The sequence below is a fragment of the Cetorhinus maximus genome, chromosome 16 (genome assembly GCF_964194155.1).
Source record: "Cetorhinus maximus chromosome 16, sCetMax3.hap1.1, whole genome shotgun sequence".
NCBI classification, from domain to species: domain Eukaryota; kingdom Metazoa; phylum Chordata; class Chondrichthyes; order Lamniformes; family Cetorhinidae; genus Cetorhinus; species Cetorhinus maximus.
Genome location: NC_135894.1, coordinates 48,008,286 through 48,025,924, shown reverse-complemented (window position 1 = coordinate 48,025,924; position 17,639 = coordinate 48,008,286). Strand labels below are relative to the sequence as shown.

General features: G+C 40.2%; 1 protein-coding gene across 1 annotated transcript in view; it reads right to left on the bottom strand.

The window, feature by feature from the left end:
- Positions 1-6,789: 6,789 nt before the first annotated feature.
- gap43 (growth associated protein 43) overlaps positions 6,790-17,639 on the bottom strand; it is a 288,487-nt gene continuing 277,637 nt past the window's right edge. The window contains exon 3 of the mRNA XM_078559812.1: positions 6,790-10,420. Coding sequence (XP_078415938.1) covers positions 10,332-10,420 — 89 coding nt within the window. The 3' untranslated portion in view covers positions 6,790-10,331. The remainder of the gene's footprint in view (positions 10,421-17,639) is intronic.

The window sequence follows — 17,639 nt, the reverse complement described above, 5'->3', positions numbered from 1 at the left end:
CTAGAGAAACATTCGAGATTATTAATCAGCCCTGCCACATTACACATACTAGATTTAAAATGGCTTTGTCCTTAATTGGTGGTGTTGTAGCCTCTGCCCTTGAGCCTCAGGTGAGGTGGAAGGTGGAGCTGTTCCCATGCTGTGATGAAGGCTGGCAGCTGAAGAGTGAAGCAGAGGGTGAGTGCAGTGCTAGGCAGGTGAAGTGATTTCCAAGCAGTTTGCAATTACCTGTGAAGCCATAAAAACACTCTATGAGAGAAGGCGTGCTTTGCTCAGCAATCCCTCAGTACCCATGACTGCAGCTCTTCAATGTAATTGATCAAAGCCTTATCATTTCAGTTCATAATTTCACTGAAGAAGCTGCTCCTGCTGTGCACTGACTTCAGTGACCCTGGCAACTTGGTGACAGGCTGACAAATAGGCTCCATGGCTAGGAAATTCAGGATGCAGGGCAAAAGGAGCTCATAATTGGCTTCTTAACTACCTTGACCAGCTCTTAATTATTTAAAAGCAAAATACTGCGGATGCTGGAAATCTGATACAAAAACAAAAATTGCTGGATAAACTCAGCAGATCTGACAGCATCTGTGGAGAGAAAGACAGTGTTAATGTTTCGAGTCCATATGACTCTTCTTCAGAACTAAAGAGAAATAGAAATGTGGTGAAATATATACTGTTTAAGGTGGGTGGGACAGGTGAAGATGGATAGAAGGCCAGTGATAGGTGGAGGCAAAGGAGGGATTGCCAAAGATATCATAAACAAAAGGTCGAAGGGGTGTTGATGGTTGTGATACTGGCTAAAGGAGGTGCTAATAGTGACATTAAGAGTAGAAAGCAGGATGAGCAAGTGACGGATGGCCCTAGTGGGGGTGGGGTAGGGGGAAGGGATCGAAATAGGCTAAAAGGTGAGAATAAAACAATGAATGGAAATAAATTTTAAAAATAATAATAGGAATAGGTGGGAAAAATATATATATGTATAAAAATTTAAAAATAAATATTGAAAAAAGGGGATTAAAAAGGGGTGAGGGTGGAGGAGAGAGCTCATAATCTGAAGTTGTTGAACTCAATGTTAAGTCCAGAAGGCTGTGAAGTGCCTAATTGGAAGATGAGGTGCTGTTCCTCCAGTTTGCGTTGAGCTTCACTGGAAAATTTCAGCAGGCCAAGGACGGACATGTGGGCATGAGAGCAGGGTGGAGTGTTGAAATGGCAAGCGACAGGGAGGTCTGGGTCATGCTTGCGGACAGACTGAAGGTGTTCCGCAAAGCGGTCACCCAGTCTACATTTGGTCTCTCCAATGTAGAGGAAACCGCATTGGGAGCAACGAATGCAGTAGACTAAGTTGAGGGAAGTGCAAGTGAAGTGCTGCTTCACTTGAAAGGAGTGTTTGGGCCCTTGGATGGTGAGGAGGGGGGAAATAAAGGGGCAGGTGTTGCACTTTCTGCGATTGCATGGGAAGGTGCCGTGGGAGGGGGTTGAGCTGTAGGGGGTGATGGAGGAGTGGACCAGGGTGTCCCAGAGGGAACAGTCCCTACGGAATGCCGACAAGGGGGAGTGAAGAGAAGGTGTGTGTGGTGATGGCATCATGCTGGAGTTGGAGGAAATGGCAGATGATGATCCTTTGAATGTGGAGGCTGGTGGAGTGAAAAGTGAGGACAAGGGGGACCCTATCATGGTTCTGGGAGGGAGAGGAAGGTGTGAGGGCAGAGGTGCGGGAGATGGGTCGGACACGATTGAGGGCCCTGTCAACCACCGTGGGTAGGAAACCTTGGTTAAGGAAGAAGGAAGACATGTCAGAAACACTGTTTATGACATCTTTTGCAATCTCTCCTTTGTCTCCACCTATCACTGGCCTTCTATCCAGCTTCACCTGTCCCACCCCCTTTAAATAGTACACATTTCACCACATTTCCACTTCTCTTTAGTTCTGAAGAAGTCACACAGACTCGAAACGTTAACTCTGTCTTTCTCTCCACAGATGCTGTCAGACTGGCTGAGCTTTTCCAGCAATTTTTGTTTTTGTTCTTAATTATTTAACCATGCTTGCCTTCAAAGCTGCCCCAGGGAAAACCCGATTAGGATGGGATCATACCTGAATTGTCTCAATGTCACTTTCCAGTACTTTCCCATTCTGCTCGCCCTCAAAACTGCTTCTACAGTCTGAGGATATTCTGATCCATGATTCTATAAAAAAGAATAAGCAAGTCTTGCTGCAATTATTTGGGGCTTTGCTGAGACTATATCTGAAGTACTGTGTAGTTTTAGTCCCTTCATCAGGAAAGTTATATTTTTGTTAGGGAGTTGTCCTATGAGGAGGAATTGAGTAGAATGGGTCCGTATTCTGTGAGGATTAGAAGGATAAGAGGTGATTTCATTGAAACATTATAATCTGAAAAGGGTTTGGCAGGATAAATACAGAGAAGCTATTTCCCTGACTGGAGAGTCTGGAACTAAGGTGCATTGTCTCTGGATAATCATTGACCATTTAGGAATGAAATAAGGAGAAAGTTGTTCACTCAGAGGGTTGTGCATCTTTGAGGGTACATTCCCTGGGGGAGAGAATTCCACTTATTGAATATATTCAAGTTTGAGTCTTGAGTATTAAGGACATCGTGGGTTATGGGGATAGAGCAGGAAAGTGGAGTTAATGTAGATAGTCACACGTGATCTTATTGAACGGCTGAGCAAGATCAAATGGACAAATGGCCTACCGTGCTCCTGTTTCTTAGTTTGTTGTGTTTTTATTTAAGGCATTTCTCTGGGATTTTCATGGATCATTCAATAAATTTATGACAAATAATCCCCACAGAAATTCAATCCCTTTTTCTTCATGTGTCCTGGGAACTATTAAGAGGTCTGTTTTTGAGTTGTCATTCTTTTCGGCTGTATCGACTTTTAGAAAGCTGTAGATCAGCTTTTGGTAGTTTTCTAGGCTCCATTGTATATAATATTCAAATTCTCAAATGTGTCACAGCCTTCTTTTGTGATTCCAAAAATGGATTATTTCTGTAACGTAGGCTACAAAGAACATGACTTGTGATGCTTGTTGATCAAATTGATAACTTCCAGTTGCTTATGTCACAACATTAACTGATCCTTAGCTGTGCCACAGTGAGGCATACATTGCCAAGGGAGACCCAATCCATTCAAGCATTGAGCAATAACATTCTGAATTATAATTAGAATATAATGTTTGAAAGGAATTGGCTTGCCACTATTTTTTCTGGCTTAGCATTTCAATTTCTAACATTCTTCTCATGCCAACATTTTTTTTCCAGAATTTCAAAATTAAGCTTCCTGAAGTGTTGTACTTCAAGACAACTTTATGAGTCCCTCAAAGACATTGGCTGACAGCTATTCTACTCTGAGGAAGACATTTTTTTTGTGTATCTGCTATTGCCGATACTACCATAATCAACTCCCTAGCTTTTCTGTGCAGTTCTTCATCACGTGACAGAAAGAAAGGGTACTTTAAACAAAAGTTATGATGGGATTTACTGACTCGAAGATAACATTTATCTGATAAATACATACTCTCTTATGGCAATCCAGCACTCTTAAGTGCATTATAACATGCTAAGGAGTCACACGTGAAAAGGAAACACCAAAGACTTGAGTTTTGTGAAGACTGGTGACTTTTATTTTTTTTTCATTCTCCCCACTGTCTCTCTGACATTTTGTGAAAAAAGGCAGGCCACATTCTGCATCAGCCATCTTAGATGCCACACCAATTACACACACTCACAAATTCAGAATATCATTACTGCTGAGTAAAAATAATTTACCAGTACAAAAATACCAGCAATCAAGCACTACAGAACATCACAAGGACTCAACAGCACCAAGCAAGTAGATCAGGATTGCGTAAGGCAGTGGCCAATCAAGTAGGCAGGAAGGCAATCAAAAAATGCATTGTAAGGCTGAAAGAAATGTATGCTTCCAACTACAAACTTCGTGCTCTGAGGATGGTCAACATTTAAAACACTGAGAGTTGTACTTTGTCTGAGATTTCATGCTCATGCATGATTAGCATTGGTATTCATGATGCTCAATTAGATTTACCAAAACCAGGGCACTCGGACTTTCATTTCATTATATTCATTAATTACCATTTATTCACTGTACTTTGATTTGCATATCCTTGAAGCCTAATTGGCACAATATTGCAGTGGATTCCAAATACCAACCAACAAGGGGAAGGGTTCCAGTGCAATATAATCACATTCTATAAAACACAATTACAGAGACAAAAGGTAAAATTGACTATATGACATGTAAGGTGGCTAATGATGGCTTCCACCTGTCATTTAATTTCTTTAGACCTGTCATATCCATAAGGAGGGCAACATATTGAAAAATGAACCATTGCAATTGCACTGCCAACAGGCTTTATCTGCTGGAGTTTCATTTTCTGGCAAGATAGTTGGAAATATACATGCAGCCTTTTAATCTTTTTTTAGCCTAAGCATCAATTAGTTCCAAGTCAAAAGTACAGCTCCAGCAAATACAACATTAGTACAATTTGAAACCTATGACCAGCATGCATAAAGAATCTGGACACTCCCTTAGCACAGTTAAAAAAGATAGTGACCGAGAGTTCTAAACTCAGTTAAAACAGGCCCACATGTGTCCCCATTTTAAAACCTCCCTCCCCCAGTTATTTTTGTTAAGCAGTTACCTGCATTTAATGGCCTGTTTCACCAATCCCACTACTTTTTACACATGTATAGCGAGTGAAGCCTTTATTAAGCAATCACATACTAATATGGTTAATGGCTGCACACTATTATAACTGTAGTGGTCCCCTTTGCTCTGTTTTGATGAGTAAAACCTGAAAATTGCTACTTAGACTAATAGAAATATATGCGCTACAAAATACACCCACTTCTAGTCATCTAACCATGGAAAAGATTCAGTCTTGGTGAGGATTAAGAGACCACCTGATTAAAATTGGAATGTAGTCGCTTAATAATACAGGTTTCTTTTGTATTTAGTTCTTGCTAGCTCTGTAACTATATCATTCTAAGAAGACATTAAATGCAATAGTTTTTGGTATGGCAAAAGCTTGTGATCTGTCCAATAGCAAGGCATAACATGCTCACATTGATAATTAGGAGTATATTGATACAGCATTATAAAAAATCACTTCAAGAACAATATTAAATGTTTCCTGTGATTTGTGTTCATCTTAAAAACGGTAGGTTAAAAACATTCTTTTTAAATAGCATGTTGTTGCTTGGTGTGACATATGAAATCACACTGTACCAGTGTATGCATTAACTGCTTTTACCTTCGGGCAAGAATCATTATTAAAACGAGCTGAAATTCTCGCTAATTCAATCCCCTATTAACTCTTACTAGTTTTCAACAAGAGACTTTGCAGAACAATCAAGCAAAAGGCTATTCACTTCTGATATTATGAACAATCATCCTCTCTGAGGCAAGACTGAATAACAGTGAGCATTGAAAATATTAAAGTCGATGACATTATTTCACCCAAGGACACAATAAAACAAATGCCATCTTACTGAAGATCTGACATGTACTAAAGTACAAGTGATTGCTTGCAGTGAAAGCTTTTGGTGGTATGTATGAAACAGATATGGTGATTTAGTGCTGTCTGCCTACATGCTGAAGTACAATAAGCTTGCCATTATATCAAAAAACCTATCTGTGCTAAGATTAACAAAGTTTTCAATACTTACCTATGTTACCAAGATAAGAAAAGCAGACTGTTTTGTACCTTCAAGACTTTTCAAATTAATTTCAACATTTCTTATGGAAGATTAAATGGACAGTAACCTTTTGTTGACCCACATAGGGTTTTTTTCCCAGAAGGCTCATTGCATTTTAATACACATGGTTCAAATGGTGATAAGTACTACATGAAACAATCATCATGTTTAGTTATAGGTGTAATAGAAAAGTGGAACTGTTTCAAAAAGCTTGACAATATATTCAAAGTGATAGGCTAGTTATGCCAGTTTTGCAACTGAACAAAATGGCAATAGCTTTGGTTGTATTCATGGCACAAGATTACAGTCAACACAGAGGACACTAACTAATTAAGAATCATCTATGTTCAACGTTGCTTAAAGAATGGACCAGTAACAAAAATAAGTTTCACAACTTTTTGTTGTCAATACACATTAGAAACATGCAACTAACAAGAAATCCAATTACTATGTCAGATAGTAACTATTGGTTGCCAATATGCATCACAAAGTATGATTCCAGAGTATAATATTAAAAATATTACGAGCCACTAAGATTTATTTTTTTTTAGTCAAATGGGGTTTATATAAAGAGAAATTGAATGAAGAAATTTTTCAACTTTTCAATGTTCCAATTAAATATTCAGTTTTTTTTATCATTGATTGGGATAAGGATTAATCTTTATGTTTGTAAAATGCACTTTTATTAAATGTGATGTTTTCTTGTTCCATTATCTTACAGCCCTGATAAAAATGTGGAGGTTGAAGATCACAGTGCAAAGATATCAGAACATTTGGTGTCTGATAAGTAACCCCAATCAACTGTACTTCCAGTCAATGTTGCTGTGAGCTACATTTATCTCTATGATCATCCCTGGCATAAAAACAATCTCTTTATTTTCAATTAGTCTTCAATTTTACGTAATACTTTGTGAAGTCCTCTGCAGATGTTATCTCCAGCTCATAGCTTACAAAGTCAAAACTAGGTTGACTTTTTTGTGCGTAGTACAAGAACCTAACATCCTGTCATTACTGAAAACAATCCATCCTGTGCAGTGAGGTTTCTTTTCTGTTTGAGTTGTACCAAACTGTGTGTGACCCTAGGTAAATCTGAAACAAATAAATTAAATCCCTTAACCGTCATTTGGCAGTTGAAAACTTAGGCATTAAGGTAATTGAGACAGATTTGCAGGAACTGCATCACTATCTTTTGGCATTTGCCAAAGAATCTAGCCATCAAGAATTTGCTTTAGAACTTCATACTTGGCAAGACAGTTAACACTTATGACTATTATTTAGTTTGTCACCTTTCAAATAAGTCGATTTAGCATTACTGGTAAGCAAAGTGAAATGCCAACAGCAATGGTTTAGCTTGGAGTAGAAATGGGGATTTGTTTTAGTAAGTGTCTTTTTTGCATTCATGTCGCCAATCAATAAAAAAATCATATTATTTCTCAAGTAAGTTGTGCTTTGAATTTGCTCTTATTTATTAACAGTTAAGAACACTGTAACCAAACAAGTCTCAATTATTGTTATTTTTCATCAAAGTAAAGTTTACACTTTCAGGAAAGTATTCAATCTGGGACGAGTGATTTTATTTGCTTCTATTAAGTGATGGTAAATGGAACAGAATTTAAAATGGGCTGCTCGTTCCTATTTTAATACATTGCGAATTTAAATTTCTCTCAATACGATATAACAGTATATCATATGATAATAATGTTTATGATGAATGATCATCAAAATACAGATTTACACAATGAAGGCATTGGTCATTGAGTAACAAACTGTCTTATTCAGCAAGCTCTTTGTCTATTGTTCATGTGTTTTGAAACATGGATAAGAAAATCTCTCATTTTATAATTTATGTAATTAGCGTAAATTGTGAAGGTGACACAGTAGCTTTTACTGACGCACTTAGCTACAATTTGAGATTTCGATGGTAGCAGCTGTCAGAAAATGGCACACAAGAGATCGGGCTTACTTCAGTGAAGTGGAAAGGCACATTATATAAAGATGAGCATTTAGATTAAAAGTTCATTATTTGAGGTAATAGAAGGATCTCTAATTAGTTCTGCACACAAAAGTTACAACCAGAGTAACCATTATTTCGGAAGCTGCACACACTAGCTAAATGGTGTTATCCCATTGCACTTCCACTTTTAACTTGTTATGTTGCACTTAGTGGTCTTGACATTTTTAAAGTGAAATTGCAGCCAAATTAATGTTACAGTTGCATTCACAATTGTATAGTGAGATCCATGTGAAGGTAATGCAACTAAATTATCGCTTTTGGTAAAATAATTGAATTTGAAGTTAACTTTCAATTGGGAAAACATTTTTCTTGAATATAATCAATATGTATTAATTAAAAATGCTTTCTCATGCAACATTACAGGTCAAATCCTTAGGAATTCTGAATTGTTTAGCTTTACTAACTTCCATAAGTTGATTTGTTTTATTGGTTTAATGGAGGGTTTTGTGACTCTCTAATGTCACTTTACATTTCAATATCAAGTTTTTGGTATGAAAAAATGTGAAAGGAACTACTTAAGGACATTTATTGGTTAGTGGGAAGACTCATGTGTGCACACAATGATGTTCAGTCAGTCATATGATGTATGTAATGGCCTTAGTACATTTTCCCAACATGCTACAAACCACAAACACAACCCTTTATTACAGAGAACCTACATAGATAACTAATGAGGCACTCTATCAAGCCTCAGTGTAACATTCTGTTTTCAAGTTGTTGTCAGCAATTCTCAGTTGCTGAATAAAATTATGCCAGAAGATTTGCAGATAGCAGTGTTGACCAAATTTGAAGAAAAAGTGCAAAAATTCAATATGAGAGAGCTGTGAATGAAGGTTTTAACTACCTTTCTAAAATGTGGTGAATACTATTGCAAGTGTTACAACAAGTATTATAGTGGAAATATCCATTGGTTCATTCATCACTAACAGCCCTGCCAGGTAGTTCAAATCTTACATGTCAGCAAGTACAGGTGTTTTAAGAGATAATGAAAGGTAATGGTTGGTCAAACAAAATGGATTGAATTGTAACTAGCTTTCTCTTAGGCACAGACATCATTTTAGATTTTGGGTCTGGCATTGACTTCTGGCAGCTTCATGTGGGTGGGCATATTCACTCAGCAAGTGGTTGTATTGTCTGTGAAAGGAAGAGCAGCCTTTCTCCTTCTGTCTCTCTGCCCATTGTCTGGATCAGTGCTCTTGCTACATTCATTCATACATGCTGCATGCAATGATGGATGTGTCTTTGGAATGGTGTGAGGACCTGAAGTTAAGGCAGCAATGTGAATCAGCTTCCTCATAATATATTACAAGAGACAGTTTCCAAGCAAGCTCGCACTGCTGTAAGTAAAATGCACATTTTCTCTTCTGGAATGTGTAGTAAATTGAAGAGTTGGAAAATCTGGAACTGGAAACCTATTTAGAAATCATATAAGATCTAATGGCTGAGAACAATACATGTATGCATTTATGGCTTTGTCGACACTTGAACTCAAGCATCACACAATAAAATTCACACTTTTTAAGTGTAAATTCCAATTAATAAAGGAAATGCATTACTCTGGAATCACATGCAGTTAGACTGGTATTTGATGCACAGAGGCAATAAGTATATATAAAATGAGGTACAACCCATGCAAAAATCCCAAAATACAATAATCACAACGATGTCAAATTATCCAATCTACTTGAATTCTGTCCTGTCCTGTTAGCTGCCATTTTTCCCTATTATTTTTATCTGTTCCCAAAATATCATAGTGGATGTTTAAAGGAAGTTTTACTTTTACTGTGGAGTTTTTTCTTATTAAATACAAATGGGGGGAAATGTTAGCCATTGACACTAGGGAACATTCTTTTTCTAATTAACAGCTAAATAGTGAAGGCCAACTTTGAAGATTTTCTGATGAACTGACAAAAAGATTGCAGCAGAACATAGGGCAGCACAGAAAACACCACAGAAAGAGGAATATATAAGTCAACTGGTCACAAAATTTAAAGCTGCAGACTATTGTTGGTTAGCAATTAAATGATCAATGCATTCCTCTCCTTAATGCATAATGTAATTTTGCTAAAGGTCATGCAATAAACATATGTCATCAGTACAATTCTGTGTAAGGTTATGAGGCAGTGACATAATCATCAAATATACATGAATCATTGAATAAACAAAAATAAGGTTTAATTAGATTGTAATTAAATATTAGTTATTTGAATCAATTAAATGGAGATAGTGTTTAAGATAAATAACCCCAAGGTTGGGGTCACAATGAGGCCTTACCCACCAATAATTGGCACTTTGCTTTATTCTCAAAACAAATGTATATTCATTCCCATCACATTTAAAGGATACCATTTTCACTTACATTTTTACTTCTTAAAATAACATTGCATACAGTGAAACAGAGAGCCAGAGAAATTTTGTACAGTGCAAGAATTCCAAATGATGGTCAAACTGCCAGAACAACACCAAGAACATTTAAATTAAGCCACACGGTTTGACTGGAAAACTTTCCCGCCTTTAGCCATATGGGGAATGGTCCACACATCAAAGGGGAGAGAGTAGCTGGGGCTGGGGACCTTACATCTTCAGGCATTTTCCTCGGTGGCCTTCTTTTCATCATCTTTAACTTCTTCGTTTTGGGCACTTTCAGAAGGTTTATTTTCATCTGCAGAATCTGAAAGGACAAATTTAATATGACAAAAAACATATCATTGATAACTGAAAATTTCAAAATGTAGAATATTATTATTATTATTTACAATGTGGAAAATACTATGGTCTATTTTCATGAATGCCCAAATCATTGATTGATTGTGGTGCACTTGTTTCATAAAATCAATTAATACTAGCAGATAAAGGTGGCGTAGTGGTAATTTCACTGGACAATGTCACTGGAAATCTGACGCCCTTACCTCGTCTGGCCTACATGTGAGTCCAGACCCACAGCCACATGGTTGACTCTTAACTGCCTTCTGAAGTGGCCAAGCAAGCCACTCAGTTCAAAGGCAATTAGCGATGGGCAACAAGTGCCGGCCTTGCCAGCAACACCCACATCATAAAGTAAAAAAATGTTGAATCCATCTGTATGACATCTCTGCTATTTTGTTGAATGAGTGGAGTCATTAAAAATAAACAGACAACTCCTGTAGTCAAAGGAATGCTCTACAAGCATTTTAATCTAGTCCTCTAACATTGATGACATTAATTTCTAGACTATAATGTTTATAGTCTAGAAATTACAGCGAAACATTAAGACTAAAACCATAATTTTCCATTGCCATCACAAATTCAATTTTCTTGCCACAAACTCTGCCCCTTACCATCTACTGTCTCAAATTGTTCCCAACCTTTGAGTCCTGTTTGAACCCAAACTGAGTTTCCAACCCTCACGTTCTCTCCATCACAATGGCCTTGTGTTGCTTCTTATGTAACATTACACACTGATCAGCTACTGAAATCCTCATCCATGCCTGTATCACCTTCGGATTCAATTATTTCAAAGCTCTCCTGGTTGGCCTCCCATCTTAACCCTCCACAAACTTAAGTTCATCTAAAATTCTGCTGTCTGTAGCCTATGCTGAACCAAGTGCTAATCACTAATCACCTCCATGCTCCCAGCCCTCCAATGTCTCAGCTACAACATCCTGTCCACAAATCCCTCTATGATTCCACCCTTCCCCATCTTTGTAACCTCCTTCAGTCCTACATTTCTCTCTAAATTCTCAATTCCACTGATAATTAATGACATTAATTTCTAGACTATAATGTTTATAGTCTAGAAATTACAGCGAAACATTAAGACTAAAACCATAATTTTCCATTGCCATCACAAATTCAATTTTCTTGCCACAAACTCTGCCCCTTGCCATCTACTGTCTCAAATTGTTCCCAACCTTTGAGTCCTGTTTGAACCCAAACTGAGTTTCCAACCCTCACGTTCTCTCCATCACAATGGCCTTGTGTTGCTTCTTATGTAACATTACACACTGATCAGCTACTGAAATCCTCATCCATGCCTGTATCACCTTCGGATTCAATTATTTCAAAGCTCTCCTGGTTGGCCTCCCATCTTAACCCTCCACAAACTTAAGTTCATCTAAAATTCTGCTGTCTGTAGCCTATGCTGAACCAAGTGCTAATCACTAATCACCTCCATGCTCCCAGCCCTCCAATGTCTCAGCTACAACATCCTGTCCACAAATCCCTCTATGATTCCACCCTTCCCCATCTTTGTAACCTCCTTCAGTCCTACATTTCTCTCTAAATTCTCAATTCCACTGATAATGGTCACTTGTGCATTACTCCGTTTTCCCACCTTCCACTCTATAAACTTCCGCTCATCTGAAATACTGCTGTCCATATCCTAATTTGCACCAAGGCTCTTTCACCCATCCATATGCTTGTTAATCCACATAGGCTACCAATCCCTGAATGCCTCAATTTTAAAATTCTCACCTGTTCAACTTCCTCCTTATCTCTATAATCTCCTCCACCCCTATAACCCTCCCAGAATTTTGGCTTCTTGCACATCTGCCACTTCCTTCACTCTACCATTGGCAACCATGACTTTATCTGTCTAGGTCTTAAGCTCTGGAATTTCTTCCCTGAGTCTTCACACTCCTCTCTCCTCCTTTAACAGGCTTCATAGAGCTTACTTAAGTGACCAAGCTTTTAATTATTTGTCTTATAATCTCCATATTTAGCTCATTATCAAGATGTTAACATTGTCTTAGTTCAGAGTATCTGCTGATGTCGTGGACAGGCATAATTTAGTACATATATGGAACAAATTCCCCATATCCAGTATAACTTAGAAATCAGCAAACCATGCTGGTTTATTCAGCAACTCTTCTCCTAACAGTCATTTGAAATTGTATGAAATTAAGTATAACAATCTATTTTGTCACAATAATTTAAATCTTCTATTATCTGCCATCAGAACTCAATAAAGTGTTAATAATTCATTCAACTGGGAAGTGTTGTAAAAAGGAATAAATGAAACACCTTCCAGCCTGAAACTCCCTCGGAGTTGTGGTTTGGAATATGATTATTTTTCTCACACAACATACACAAGGTTAATAAATTACTAGTCTACACTTAATGCACAGTGGGGGCGGGTGGGGGCGATCGAGAATTCGCCCGCCACCCGTGATTGGGGCCGGACCGATTAAGGCCAATTAATGCCCACCAGCATGAAACGCGAGCAGCAGTGCTCAGCACTGCCTGTGTGGGGTGGGGAGGAGGCCCAGCGCAAACTTCGCGCGAGTGCACGCTTGAAAATCTCCCTGAGGCACAAAGCTGCTTCAGGGAGAAGAACATTTTTCAAAATAAAAAAACAAAGGTTTATAAAATGTTATAAAACATGTCCTCTCATGGGACCCTGTCAAATGAGCAGGGACATGTTATTCATGAAATTTAAAAATTTTTATTTTATTTTTATTTGCTGTTGCAAACCTCATCCTGCACGTGGATGAGGCTCCCTAAAAAATGCAAAGGCTGTTTGGCCTTTTCGTCTGCCCGCCGACCATAAGGTTGGACGGGCAGCGAAAAGTTTCTTTTAATTACCTTTTTAATGGCCTTTTAATTGTCAGCGGGCATGTGCCTGCTGACTGAAATATCGCGTGAGTGTACGATGACGTCGGGACATTCACCCGATGTCATCGCGCTCATTTTACATTCAGTCAGGTCAGGCACGGGCCCGCCTGCCAAGCTAAAAATTCTCCCCATTGAGCTCATGCTTCTTTCCATTGGATTTGTGCACAGATTCCAGCACAATCGATCAAGCCAGTGCAAAAGATTCAAGAGTTTTCAATGTAATTGTGTTATATCCAAACCACTTGCATTGGGTTTTCCTCTGTCTTTTTCAGTAGTTCAGTATTCAAGTTTCCCAATCAGCTGTACCAACCAGACCCACTGAGCTGAAATAACAAAGGGAAGAAGACACTGGTGGGAGTAGTCTATAGACCCCTTACAGTAGCTATACTGTAGGACACAGAATAAATCAGGAGATAATGAGGGCATGTAATGATGGGTGACTTTAATCTTCATGTAGATTGGGAAAATCAAACTGGCAGAGGTAGCCACGAGCAAGAATTCATAGGGGAGAATTTTCTCCCCATTGGGGGGGTTGGGTGGGGGCAGGCACGCAGCCAATCACCACCCGCGATCAGTAGCACACCACCATTTTACATGGGAGGGCCAATTAAGGCCTGCCCAGCGTGATGCAAACCCGGGAGTGCTGAGCGCTCCCTGTGCGGGTGGGGGAATTCCCTGAGTTGGGGCCTGCGCTCTTTCGCGTATGATCACAAAAGAGCGCAGAAATCTCTCTGGGGCACAGAGCTGCCTCTGGGAGATTAGTTTGATTTTTAAAAATTTAAATGAAGGAAGAAAAAAAAATTTAAGACATGTCCCCTCATGTGACAGGGACATGTCTATGAATTTTATTAAAATTTTTTATTAAAGTTTAAAAACCTTCATGAAACTTCATCCCGCCTGTGGATGAGGTTTCATGATAAATGCAAAGGCCGCCTGGGGCCTTCGCCTGCCCGCCAACCTTAAGGTTGGACGAGTAGCTCAGTTAACTATTTTAATTGGGATTTAAATGGCCTTAATAGGCCTTTGACAGTTTGGTGGTCACGCAGCCGACCCCGGTGCGCACATGCCAAACTAAAGACCTGAATGACACGTGGTTACGACGGGACACATGCCTGATGTCACTGCATGTCATTTTACGCGTTGGCGAGCAGGGATGAGTATGATAGCAAGAAATGATTTTGGATTTGAAGATGTAGGTCTGAATTTTGCCGTTGGCGAGCAGGGGGTGGGGCACACTCGCCGACGCGTAAAATGACATGGGATGACGTTGGGGGAAACCCCCGGCGTTATCCCGACCTATTTAAATTTTCAAGTAAAGGACCTGCCCGTCCAACTTTAAGGTTGGCGGGCAGGCCAGGAGCCCCGGCGGGAATTAGAAAAAACATGAAACCTTATCCACCGGCGGGAATGAGGTTTCATGTAGGGATTTAAAAAGTTTAATAATGTTTTAGTGTAATTTATGAACATGTCTCATCTCATGTGTCACATGGGGGGGACATGTTAAGGATTTATTTTTACTATTTTTAATATTGTCAGTGATCTCCCTGAGGCAGCACTTAGCCTCAGGGAGGTGTGCGCTCTTTCGTGCGCATGCGTGAAAGAGCGCACTCTCGCTTTTAGGGAATCCCCCCGCCGCCCGCACAGGGACCTCTCAGCGCTTCCCGGCAGACATCATGCTGGGAGGGCCTTAATTGGCCCGCCCACGTAAAATGGCTGCAGGACCCGCTTCTCCGGTGGGGATTGTCTCCCCGCCCGCTGGAGATTGGGTCGGACCTGCCCACCCGACAGGCAGAAAATTCTGCCTGTAGGATCCATATGGGTGGAGGTAAGAAATAACAAGGAGAAGATACTGGTGGGAGTACTCTATAGGACCCCTAACAGTAGCGATAATGTAGGGCAGAGAATAAATCAGGAGATAATGAGGGAATGTAAAAATGGAAGTACATTAATCATGAATAACTTTAATCTTCATGTAGATTAGGAAAATCAAAATGGCAGAGGTAGCCACAAGCAAGAAGTCATAGGGCTTAATTTTCTACCTACCGGGCGAGCGGACCCGACCCAATCTCCGGCGGGCGGGGAGCTGATCCCTGCTGGAGAAGCGGGCCCTGCCGCCATTTTAAGTGGGCAGGCCAATTAAGGCCCGCCCAACGTGATGTCTGGCAGGAAGCGCTATGCACTTCCTGTGCGGGCAGGGGGGGATTCCCCAAAAGCAAGAGTGCGCTCTTCTCCCTGAGGCTAAGTGCTGCCTCAGGGAGATCGCTGACAGTTGTGAAAACATTAAAAATAGAAAAAAAAAATCCTTAACATGTCCCCCTCACGTGACAATGAACATGAGATGGGACATGTTCATAAATTTCACTAAAACTTTATTAAAGCTTTTAAACCCTTCAGGAAACCTCATCCCGCTGGTGAATAAGGTTTCATGTTTTTTCTATTGCCCGCCGGGGCTCCTGGCCTACCCGCCAACATTAAGGTTGGACGGGTAGGTCCTTTAATTGTTTCAATGATCCTGTCAATGGCCTCAATTGGCTATTGACAGGTCAGCGGGCCCGCAGCTGATTTTGCTGCGGGCCAGCCTTCCTGAATATTTAAATGGGGGCTCTCCCTGACGTCATCCCGAGTCATTTTGCGCATCAGCGAGCGGGCCCCGCCCCCTGCTAGCTGACGGCAAAATTCAGTCCATAGAGTGTACTCCCGACAGTTCCCTAGAACAATAAGTTGTGGATACAACCAGGGATCAAGCTATTTTGGATCTGGTAATGTGTAATGAGGCACATTTAATAAATGATGTCAGAGTAGAAGATCCCCTAGGAAAGAGTGACTATAACATGGTAGAATTTAGCATTCAGCTTGAAAATGAGAAACTTAGTTTGGAAACAACTGTGCTAAAACAAAATAAGGATAATTGCAAAGGAATGAGGGCAGAGTTGGCTGGAGTGGACTGGGAAAGGAGTTTAGCAGAAAAGACAGTTGATGAACAATGGCACATGTTTAAGGAGATAGTTCATGATTCACAACAAAGATATATTCCAGTGAGGAAGAAGGATTGTAGGAAGGGGATAAACCAACCATGGTTAACCAAGGAAGTTAAGGATAGTGTCAAATTGAAAGAAAAAACATACAATGTGGCAAAGATTAGTGGTAACTCAAAGGATTGGGAAAGTTTTAAAAACCAACAAAAGATGAGCAAATAAAAAATAAAGAGAGAGAAAATAAACTTTAAGGGTAAACTAGCAAGTAATATAAAAATGGACAGTAAGAGCTTCTTTAAATATGTAAAAATGAAGAGAGAGGCCAAAGTGAACATAGGCCCCTTAGAGAATAAGGCTGGGGAAATAATAATGGGGAACCAGGAAATGGCAGAGGAGTTGAATAAATACTTTGCATCAGTCTTCACGTTAGAATACACTATTGGCATTCCAAAAATACTAAATAATCAAGGGGCAAAGGGGGGTGGAGGAGGAAACAAATACAATAACTATCACTAGAGAAAAAGCACTAGGGAAACTAATGGGGCTAAAGGCCGATAAGTCCCCTGGACCTGATGGGTTGCATCCTAGGGTATTAAAGGAAGTAACTACAGAGATAATGGGCAGAATGTTTCCCTTGGTGGGCGGGTGGGCCCCACCGGCTCGGCGGCGGGCGGGCAGCCGACCCCTGCCGCTGAAACGGGGCCCGCCGCCATTTTGAGTGCGTGGGCCAATTAAGGCCCGTCCAGCGGCCTGCCCGATGGGAAGCGCTATGCACTTCGGTGCGGGGAGGGGGAGGGATTCCCCATCTGCCAAAGTGCGCTCTTTCACGCATGCGCATGAAAGAGCGCACTGCTCCCTGAGAGTAAGTGCTGTCTCAGGGAGATTAGTGACAACCTAAAAATCATAAAAAATAGAAAAATTAAAAAAATTATTAACATGTCCCACTCATGTGACAATGTCACACGAGATGGGACATGTTAATAAATCTGACATAAACTTTATTAAAGTTTTTAAAAACGAATGTGAAACCTCATCCCGCCAATAGATGAGGTTTCATGTTTTATCAGAAGTCCACTGGGGCTCCTGGCCTGCCCGCCAGCCTTAAGGTTGGACGGGCAGGTCTTAATTATCTTAATGACCCTGTCAATGGCCTCAATTGGCCATTGACAGGTCAGCGGGCGGACAGCTGATTTCGCTGTCCGCCCGCATTCCTAAAGATTTAAATGGACCAGGATGACATCGGGGGTTCCTCCCGACGTCATCCCGCGTCATTTTCCCGTCGGCAAGCGGGCCCTGCTCCCAAATTGCCGACGGGAAAATTCT